The sequence below is a fragment of the Clupea harengus genome, chromosome 14 (genome assembly GCF_900700415.2).
Source record: "Clupea harengus chromosome 14, Ch_v2.0.2, whole genome shotgun sequence".
NCBI lineage: Eukaryota > Metazoa > Chordata > Actinopteri > Clupeiformes > Clupeidae > Clupea > Clupea harengus.
In genome coordinates this window covers 17,273,762-17,284,780 of record NC_045165.1, presented here as the reverse complement: position 1 = coordinate 17,284,780, position 11,019 = coordinate 17,273,762, and the positions used below count along the sequence as shown (strand labels likewise).

The following is an 11,019-nucleotide window of genomic DNA, read 5'->3' as shown; positions in this document are numbered from 1 at the left end:
ATACTCTGAAAAATATATATATATATTGGCAGAAATACCATAGGCATCTTAATATGCAACATAACAAAAAGGTAATTCAATGAAAACATTTTTAAACAATGACAGTGACCAAATGCTATGGTTTTTCCCCCCAAAATGTATTTATTTATATAAAAAAAGAAGAAGTTGGGTCTAAATAATGGGTTCACAACCACTCCTGATAAACAAGACATATCTGTTTCAAGCGTCTTTTTCTTAACATTTCCAGGACTAAAGATGTCCATCTTTTAAGAAGAAACCATGTACAAAACTTGTTCCGCTTCCAGAACACTTTTCCAAAACCTCACTATTTACAAGATCAAAGGGTGTCATAGTCGTCTTCATCTTCATGCTTCCTCTTCAGGGAGCCCGAGTCTGCTGCTGAATTCTGGGACACCATGTTCGTTGTGATAAGGATGTTCTTGGAGCCAATGATTGAAGGGTTGATGAGGACATTCTGGACTGTTGGTGTGGATGGGGTAACTGGTTTGGAGAAAATGACCAAAAAAAAAAAACATGGAGATCATCCGATTTTGAAATGACAATTTAGTTTTCATGGGATTATAGTCTGGCCGTTCTGGCAACTTTTTTTTTTTTTAACCTCCCATGCTCTAAAAGTGTTTCCATCAGATCATGAATTATATCTATAAGACACTAAGATGTGGGTAGAACTTGCTTAATTTTCATATGCAATATATTTATTTGGCTGAGGATTTTATCCAAAGCCAGGGGAACTTACACCCCAGGGAAAGGCATACATTTTATACATTTGTGTGACTTAGTAATATTAGCACCTTAACCTACCAGTTGTCTCACTGAAGCTAATCCTGTTGATTAGCTAGACTACATAAACGACAATAATTGCTAATATAGTTAGACTCTTGCTGCATGTACTTCTAAGAACCCGGTTTACACTGGTGCCTACCTGACTTCACAGATGAAGCCTGTGAGGAGGGGATCTGAACAGTGAAACGCTGACCAGTTAATGATACCGGCGTCCCCAGTTTGGAGGCCACCGTCTGAACAGAGGGGGTGCCTGGCCACACCACACACAGGAGAGAAATGAAACACTGATGAAACATACTGTGGCTGTGTCTGGTTTCTCTACAGCAACTAAGGAGCAGAAAACATTTGATGTATGCTGAACGATTTCAATTCGGGTCATCTGATGAGTAGGCCCATGAGTCGCCAGTGTGTTCCTAATGCTGCTTTTGCAAGCGATAATTTTTTTGCTTGTGTACATTATGGGCTGATAGTTAGGAACCGAAATGAATAAAGTATTATCTATCTATCCAATGTGAAATGTCCCTCACCGAGAGTAGGTGTGCTCGGCCTGCTAGACACTGCTCCAACACTCAACCGTGGCACTGTGATTCTACCTGCTGAAGAAGTCACCTACACCGAGAAAAGAAATAAAACCAAGATTAGATTTTCTTTTCACAAAATCACATCCCATAAGTGGTTCCTTTAAAATCTCCCATGACTTTGATGCCAGAGATGCTTGTAGTCTCATCAGTATTTGGCCACAATAGTCTCCAGGAACCTTATAATAAACCATGTGCTACCACCCTCCCTGATGCACAATCAAATCCACTGTCTGTTCCTTAACTTACCTTCTTCTGTAGGGACTTGAGTCTATAGTTGGGTGCGGTTAAGCAGTAGCGATCAGGAGGGAGCCGTGGACCCGTGTAAGGCTTAATGAGAGGAAGAGGGGTCTGGTTCTTCTGCCGAGCAACCTCAAGAAGGAACTAGTTATGGGGAAAAGTATGGGATATAAAGACATGAAAAATGCTGGCTCCTGATGATAGCAGATTATACAGAGAAACACAGATCGTTATCCTTTCCTTGTCAAAACAGAACAAAGCATACCATATTGAAAGTGAACTCCTGTTAGAAAAGATTCACTCACATAAAACATTTCTGAAACAGTTGGTTATTACGTGAGTTATTTGGTTTCATCAGTCAATAGTGATACCTAGAATCAACAGCACACCTATATAAATATAGCAACACAAAAAAGCAAAGCACTACAGTACCGCTGTTTGAACTTAAATAAAGGATTCCACTGTAACTGTGACCTTGATGAAATATGTGATACATACATCTCGTGGAGGAGGGGAGGTGAAAGACTGGTCCATTCGACACTGGATTGCTAGTCTTATATCATCGGCGTCAACAGTAGATTTCTTGGCATGCGTCGCGTAGATTTTGGCATCATCTATGATAGTTGTTACATATCCTGATTGAAGACACAACGTCACATAAACGACATATAATCAAAACATTTATCATTCACTTAACTTTCATCGTTATTCAAAATGTTTCTCTTTTGCCAAAAGGACTATCCAACTAAACCACTGATGTGAGCTGATACCAGAGCACTTACTGTACGTGAATTCCAGCATCTGATTGATTACTCTAGGCTCGTACTCTGTAATGCCCATGTCTTTCAAAATCTGAATCATAACCTTTAATAGGGGAAAAGAAAAACACATGGAAAAGCACAAAGGTTATCGACATCCAACGCATCTACTCTGATTTGGAGAAGTCTATCATTGTTTAAAGTTAATACTGACTAACATAATGTTGATGGCTAGTGTGAGCTAGCTGTTAGCTTGTTCTTAACTAACGTTACACAGCTAATACCCTACCTCATGATTAACAATTAAACAATGCAAGTGAGCTTACTACGTTGGAGAGTGTTTCATATCCCAAAACCTACTGTATAAGTTACATATATAAAGGATATATTGTATGATTAAACCAATGACACTTGCTAACATTAGCTTAGCTAAAGTTAGCCATGTACAACTAGCTGGTCAGTATTTACAGTAGTATACATGCATACGGCAAAAATGTTGCATTATATGGTAAAACTGCTGGAGTGTATGTACTCTTTTGCATCAATGTCTTATTCTCAGATTAAATCCGTCTGTTACCTGTGCATCTTTGGGTATAGTTTTAGGAGACGCCATTTTTCCACTCCACTCTTCCCGTCAGCCCCACCCGCGCGGTTGTTTTCATTAGTCGACTTCCGTAGCACGACCGCGCGCTAAACAACCATCTTCCTCTGTCTGATATGGCACAGAGTAATTCTACAACTGCAAGCTTGAAGGAACCATCGAGCCCCTCACAAAGTACAAGTGTCGAAGTAATCAGTAATCGACAATTACTACTATGAATTTCAAACAGGCCATCTAAATATTTTGTTTAGGAACGCATGAAGGCCTATGTGGCCTATGTGCAGCAAATACATTTTCCGGCTATTGTTAAGCCTTACAAAAAGACTCTACACGAATACTTTAAGTTAAATGTAGAGTCTTTGATGTTGCACTTAAAAAAAATTATCTCTTTAAAAAAAAAAGTTTGTGCAGCTGTCAACATAGTGTCATGTGATTTCCCCTGTAGGCTCTGTAATATGGTAGGCTATAATATATAAAAACAACCTCTTAAGACCCAAAATGAAGGACAATTAATTTGCTCAAGGATAAGGAGTAGTGAATTGAGTGCAGGGGAAGAGACTTGAAGAACGTGAAGAACACTGAATGAAGTTTCAGTATGATTAACTTTTGTTTCCAGCCAACGTCCCCTCCGTTTTTCCCACTGGTATGTACGCCATACATACAGTACATCACATGTACTCACTTGCAGGGGAAAATATATGATTGGATGTGGGAGTCATTGAAGTGTAGTTTTTTACTCATTACCTTCAAAATCGAGAATCAGAATAGAGTCAAATTGAGGTCCTGAGGGACTGCTCTTACTACAATAGATGGGATCTTGACATGTACATACCTGTTTGTACATTTCGAACTTCGAACACCGCAATCAACAATGTAAATATTTAAACCATGAAAAATACGTCAGCACAACGTGTGTGTCCTGAGGAATTGCTGAATGATTTTTGAGCGGGTTATAGACAGTCACTGTAAGCACACTACTCAACCACTAGATGGCTCCATTACAATCCTGTCTCACACAGAGTGGCGCCTTGAGGAGAACAGGTGGTGCATGTGATGTTGTGGTTTTGTGTGTGGATGTGCAGCCCAAGCACTGACCACCTGCCCATCAAGTAGACCACCACCATTCTCTTGCTGGTATTTTTTGTGACTTTTGTGACTTTGGACATGCTGCATACAACAACTCTGGAAAACAGACCATATCCGATCATGTACAAGTACCTTCTGAAGTGTATTGTCAGAGATGACATAAATAGACATATCCTGTGTATTTACAGAGAGCCCAAAGTATGAAATATAGAAAACTGTACATCATCTACTCAGGAATTTGAGCCTGCATAACTCACATAGTGTCTATAACACATTTTAGCAACATGTCAAAAAGGCAACACACACTGCATAGACAAGACCCCCAGCTCAATCTCTCAGTCTGAGAGGGCTGTATTACGTAAAATAGTAACAGTAGTAATAATAATCATGCATAGAATTGTGAATTCTTACCACCACCACTACTCACATCATCATACTCTTCTTCATCATCAGCAGCAGCAGCCGGCGCAGCAGAAGCATCATTATCATCACAAAACATACACAAAAAAACTAACATATATAAAAGCCTGAAAAGGTGCTACAAGTCTCATTAAAGTCTTACAACTGATGGCTGGAGCCCAGGCCATTATGCCCTTTTTGCTCAGCCCATTGTGTCAGACAGCTCATTATGGCCTTCAGGGCCCCTGTCCTCATAATTAGCAGGTCAGTTTACTGTGTGCATACACTGCCTCTTTCTCTTTCCACACAAACATATCTAAACAGAAAGGCAGCCCTTTATAATGGTTAGCATTATCTGACAGGAGCCTGTTAAGTAGCTAATCAAATCATTGTTGGCGCACTGAAATGGAAGGTCAATGGGGTTTTGTCAATATTAAATGCTTTTTATAACCATTAACAGCCATCATATTTCCAGTTTGCCCACGCATAAACAATATACTCAGATTTCCACTACCTGTGAAAGTTTTTTTTTTCTTTCAAGAGCCGACCTGTCGTAATTGTATGAAGAGCACACACAAGGTGACATCATCTGTTGTGTGGTAAGTCACATTTCTTAAAAAAAAACAAAAAAAAAACAACGTGTGACTAGCACTTGAGACTGCTGGGCACGGGGCCAGGAAGAACACCCATCTGCCCTCCCTCCCTTCGTCCCTGTGTGGAGAGAGGAGATGGGTTGGGGTAGAGTGCGGTGGGGGTGTTGGAGAGTTGAGCAGATCATGAGGCAGCTCTGACAGGTGGGCCTTATATTTAAAATCAGCGTGCAATGATCTCGAAAGCGTGGCCCACATAGAGATAGTCCCAGGATGACGTTACCGCTCTCTTCTGCCAGGGCCAAGGTTTTCTCAGAGCCCTTACGCATGACATGGAAAAACAAAACAAATATAAAACATGTTAATATTACTGTCCTGCAGTGCCAAAACAAAACAAGCTACATGCAAAAATAATCTTTGCTTAGAGCAGCATGGACAAGGACAGTTGGTTGGATTATTTAAATAATTACATTAAATCTCTCAAAAATGTCAAAAGTCCCTTTTTGCATTGATACATCTTAAAGAGTCTGAATGTCTGTATAGAGGCTGTCTATACATTCCTAGATTGTGTTTTTTCTGGTTTTGGTCAAGGCTGGTGGAGTACTGTGAAGGTGCAATCTTGCAGTTTACCAGCCAATAAAAATAGCTGTGGTCTCCATGATATCACCAGTAAGTAAATCAGGACCCAACAGGGTCTCGGGCTTGGGTTTGGGATGCAGAGCTCTGGTGATTTCAGGACAGGACATGCACACTACATCATGGGAGCACAGCACCACTACTCCTGCAGTCCCTTGCCTTCCTCTGCTCTCCTCTTCTCTCAGTAGTTCCAGTTCCTCTCTGCTCTGGTCATGTCATTTACAGTCAGTCCTCCTCGCTCCTGCACAGCATTGCTGAATGTGTCTTTCTACCCAGCCACTCTTGCGCCCTCCATCTATCTCTCTCTCTCTCCATGCATCACTCTCTCATCACTCCTATTTATGTCTCTCTCGCGGATCTTCTTGTGATCAGCTCCCTACTGAGTTGCTCATGTTTCACTGGGCCTCCCCTCTCCGCTAACCTCAGTCGCGCCTCTCCTTTTAACAGCCATTGTCGTGCTGTTTTGAGTGAGAGGGACGCGTTTGAAAGGCAAAAGAAAAACGGGTCAAGGGAGGAAACCCAACCACTTCGAGCCTCCAGCCACAACCCCACCTCTCCATTTAACCTCCCCAGTTACCCCTCTGTCTTCCCTGTGGCTGTGCAAACGAGTCTGAGGTGACCTCACTCTCATGCCAGGCATTCTGAGGTCCTCTCGCCTTGTGGCTGATGTGGAACTGGATCACTTGTAAATCACCGCTCTTTGACCATGTGACATGGCAGCTTGGAACATCAGGCAGGCAGCCTTCCGCCTCCTGAATTACCCCTCCCCTGGTCTCGCGGGATGCACTCCTCACGGCACTCTGAGGTGACCAGAACACCCCACCACAACCCCCCCTCTTCCTTCTCCCCCAGCCCCCAAATGCATCATGGGCAGGAATGTTTGATGTGAGGGTGACAATCCCTTGCCTCCCTCCACCCCCCGCAGACTGGGTGACATCAGCTGTCTGTCTACAATGTTGAGAGTCTCGGCAGTGTCACAAGGGGAATGTAGCACTCGTAAGCTACCTCTGGGATGCCGTCAATTCGCATTCTGTCCATTTGAGAGGGTTAGCTTTTAATAAACAGGGACTGGGGCAAAGTGGGGTATCTGTCATCCTTTAAGCAACCTTGTAGTTTATTCATGCATCTCGCCTGGGCTGTGCTCATTGAAAGGGTAGTCTTTTGGCTGGCCCACCCAATCAGAAGGTCAAAATCTAGCTATGATAGGAAAGTGAAATGGTATATACATATAACTGCTCTGCTCTGCTTTTATACAGACTACAAGGAAACCATTTGGTGTAACCTTTTTGTCAAGGAGCATTTTGCCAATAGCCAAAATGTTGCCACTTCGCCCAGCCCTTGTGTTTGTCTTTTTCCATGTAATCTCAAATGTTTTTTTGACAGACATCAGACCCACCAGATGAAACAGAAGAGCTTGAATATTCTTGGAAGGAGCTGAGGAATGTTACCTAACAGAGAGATGATTAACAGTGGCCAACATGCCCCCTGAACCCCCTTCAGCTGAATTCTGCCAAGACAGAGGCGGAAGGATGTTTTTGGCTTTTAAGTGACTTTGTGAACCACAAGTAAGTCCTTAGAAAGAATTTCCACATTCAGTGCGGGTACAGCATTAACAAAGATCTACCTAATCATATCCTTCAGATTATATTGTCAGTCCTTTTTGTAAACACTATTATTTTAACTACAAGCAATCTAGTTTTGTGCAGTCTTGTTTTGCGTAGTAGTTCAAAATAAAGACAGTGCTTAAACTCGTATAGATTCGAGGAAAAAGCAATGTGTAAGGATGCACAGATGCACAAGCAGAGTGCTGTGTCCTCTTTTAGTTGTGGTATGCTTTGCCATGAGCACACATACACACCTGTGAAAATGCAACTGCTGGGTGAGTAATGACTTATGTTTCCCTTCGCCACCAGGACAAGCCGCAGTTCAGCCTCTCGATGACCCTGATAGGGCCAAAACGAACCCCTGTGTAATGTCAGCTGTCCTGTCCACAGACCACTGGAGTCGGGAAGAAGCAGGGTTACTCCAGTTGGGTGCTGGGTGGTGAAAAAAATTGTCAGACAATGATTTGTGGATATGGATGTGATTGATGCCTGATGTAACAGGCTGGTTAGATGGAGTAGTACTGAGAGGGTAATTTAGTTGTTTTGTGAGGCAGCACATTGGTTGGGAGATCGAAACAGTTCAGGCTGTCTGGGATGTGGATGTAGTGGATGGCTGGGTTGTTGTAGATGAAGTGTGTAGAATAGATGATTTAGGCTAGTTGGACTGTGTAGATAGTTCATGCCGGCTGATCGGCATGTTTAGGTGGCTTGGACAGTACTGAGTGATTGGCTGGAGCAGGAAGCTGATTGGGTGGGTTGATTGCATGACATTGATGGTTCAGGCACATTAGGTGGTGTAGCAATATGAGGTTTTGAGATTTGTTGATTGTGAGGTATAGCAGACTGGTTGAAAAGCTCAGGAGAGTTGTGTGGTGTGCGTATTAGGTTAGTTTGATATAGGCTGATGTAATTTGTAGTATCCTGGCTGATTGGTGAACACAGTTCAGACTTGTTGATAGGTGTAGTGTGTTGTTGAGGTGGTGTAGACAGTACAAAGAGCTTGGATGGAGCAAGAAAGTTGATTGGGTAGCACTGAAAGGTCAGGTTTCTCAGCAGGTGCAGCAGGGGGTGGCAAGTCATGGTATAGTAAGTTTGAGTGGTGTAACAAGCGGTCACGTACCTGAAGGTTGTTGTAGTCAGATTCAATAGTGTAGATGCCTGATGTTGGTTGAGCAGTGTAGCAGCAAGAGGCTTGTTGGTTGGTGGTGTACAGTATGTCTGGCTGGTGTAGACAGTACACAGATTGGTTGGATGGAGTTGGATATTAGGGACAATTCAGGCTAGTTGGCTGGTACTGCAGTAGAACACTGGTTAGATGGTGTAGCGAGTTGTTTGGGTGGTGTAGCGAGATTACTTTTAGCATTTAACTGTCTGATTAGGTAGAGCAGATGCTTCATGTTGGGAGTAAGTAGCAGTAGTGTTAGTAGAGTGATGTAACAGTCAGAGGCTGACGGAGTGGTGCTGAAAAGGTATTGGGTGGTGTAGACAGCTCTTGCTTATTTGGTGGCATAACAGTCAGATTGTATGGGTTTTGTAGCAGCCAATAGCACTATATCATTAGCAGCAGGCTAGCTAGGCTAGCTGGATGAATCCCCTGGCCTGGTCAGACGGTTTCAGACAGCTGGCAGTGTGAAGTAGAACCGGCGGGCAGCTGTACACCTCACGTGGAGCGTGTCCCTTGCTGGGTTTGGCTGGTGCTAAACCCGAGCAGAATAAACAACGAAGCTGACCCCCTCCGCGCGAAGCCAGACGCAGACCACATTGAGGAACTGTTGTTTTAGGCTAAGGCGTTGCGGAGTTTGGAGCCGCTGTAGGAGTCATGGTCGCATCACGAGGACAAGATGACAGATGCTATAGTGGAGAAGTAGTACACAAACAATTTAGTCTTAGTCTGAGACGTGATTTTTTTTCGTGAACACAAACACACAAAACACAACAAGAGCGCACACACTTACTCACACAATTCCATAACAACTCAACTGTCTGTGTCGTGCTTGTGTTTATTTACCACAAAGCTCACTGCATTAGTCTCATCTGACTGTGTATTCGACTATCTTAGGGTTATCACATTATCAGTGATAAGACGTTTGTAAAGGGCAGTCTTACATTAATTACATCTTGTGATGAAATTTTGATGGCCTCCTAGTCACAGGCCCCAGGCCTGCCCTCAGACTGAGGGAGACTGTACAAAGAGAGGAAGGCAGGGGAGGAGCAGACTTTTGGGGCTGGCAGGGGGAGGGACCTCGAGGTGAGATGTGAGAGGTCATCACCAGGCAATGATGTAACCTCTGTTTATTCTCAGCTTGTGAGTACACAAATACACACAGTGGCATTCAGATTCACAAATAGCATGCACGGACACACACACACACACACACACACACACACACACACACACACACACAAATACACACTCAAATACACATGCGCGCACGCACGCACACAAAAACACACACACAAACATACACACACACACACACACACAAATACACACGCAAATACACATGCACGCACGCACGCACACAAAAACACACACACAAACATACACACTCACATGGAGAAAAAAGTAAAGAGAGAGAGAGAGAGAAAGAGAGACTTTATTTTAATCTTCCTGTCTCCTGGCTCCCCACTCTAGTCCAGCTGGGGGACTGCCTCTTCCTCGTCCTCTGTCCTGCCTTCCCTAGTTTGGTCACTGTGTGCAGTGTGCAGAAGCAGTGACTCTTGGGTCAGGTGTTGCAGCTGCAGCTCCAGCCTCTCGCTGGTAGACGGAGTGACAGACGGACATGTAGCACACACCAGCAAACTCATAAACAATCACGGAGGCATATGTCCTTCCTCTGGCAAAGAAATATTAATGGACACAAAGTCCTACTAAAGGGCAGGGGGAAGGGGTATCTGCCTGTTGCTGGGGAGGACTGGAAGAGAGTGAGTGAGTGAGTGAGTGAGTGAGTGAGTGAGAGCGAGGGAGAGAACAGGAAAGAGAGAGAGAGAGAGAGAGAGAGAGAGAGAGAAAGAAAGATAGAGAACAAGAAAGCAGGAGGGAGAGAATTACAGAGAGAGGGAGTGAGGGGGGGTAATAGAATGAGAGAGGGGGAAATAGAGTGAGAGAGCAAGTGTCATGATCATTAATAGTGGTTGCCAGAGCATGTGCTCATGGTGGCTGTTGCACACTCGTCTCTGTTTCGTCAGGGCCAGCTGTCCGTCATGCTGCAACTGTGAGCCCTCCAGTATTGCATCACTCCGCAACCACCACCCCTCCTGCACACACACACACACACACACACACACACCCGGCCCACTCCCTTCAGACGCACAGTCCAACACACCCCACCAGCTCAACTCCGACCTATGAACCAGCAAACAACAACTCCAAAACACAAAAAAACCTTAACATAGACTGATAGACTTATAAATGCACAATTTGTCTGTTTTGATTGACATGATCCATTGAGTAGGCCTTCAAAAGCAGTGTCATTAGCATTAATAAAATACAACAATAATAAAATAAAGGTGAAATTAATTTAAAAAAAAGTTTTCTTAAACCGTTTTCTGCTCTTGAGAATCTATTTGAGAGAAAATTAGGTTGCTCTCTGGCCGTTGCTGTCCAGTGTAGTGCAGGCTAACATCCCCTGTGCTAGGCCTACAACCAGACATCAGAGACATTCCACCTCATGTGACACCAGTAGATGGAATTCTGCAAATATTCTACACAATTCTATCTGG

The 11,019-nt window shown here is 43.5% G+C and overlaps 1 protein-coding gene across 1 annotated transcript; it reads right to left on the bottom strand.

Moving 5' to 3' along the window:
• Positions 1 to 116: 116 nt before the first annotated feature.
• On the bottom strand, positions 117 to 3,144 carry taf9 (TAF9 RNA polymerase II, TATA box binding protein (TBP)-associated factor). The gene is made up of 7 exons (XM_012836713.3): positions 2,958 to 3,144; positions 2,405 to 2,486; positions 2,121 to 2,257; positions 1,632 to 1,766; positions 1,332 to 1,413; positions 944 to 1,054; positions 117 to 501 (listed from the first exon to the last, which is right to left on the bottom strand). The coding sequence occupies exons 1-7, from the start codon at positions 2,991 to 2,993 to the stop codon at positions 338 to 340; spliced, it is 747 nt and encodes a 248-aa protein (XP_012692167.1). The 5' UTR covers positions 2,994 to 3,144; the 3' UTR covers positions 117 to 337.
• Between the last annotated feature and the right edge of the window lie 7,875 nt (positions 3,145 to 11,019).

Bases quoted from the DNA above. Each gene is read 5' to 3' on its own strand.
- taf9 (XM_012836713.3), bottom strand. From the start codon at position 2,993: ATGGCGTCTCCTAAAACTATACCCAAAGATGCACAG. The intron at 2,487-2,957 runs GTAACAGACGGA...CCCCTATTAAAG, and splicing joins CTATACCCAAAGATGCACAG to GTTATGATTCAGATTTTGAA. The intron at 2,258-2,404 runs GTAAGTGCTCTG...GTCTTCAATCAG, and splicing joins GATGCTGGAATTCACGTACA to GATATGTAACAACTATCATA.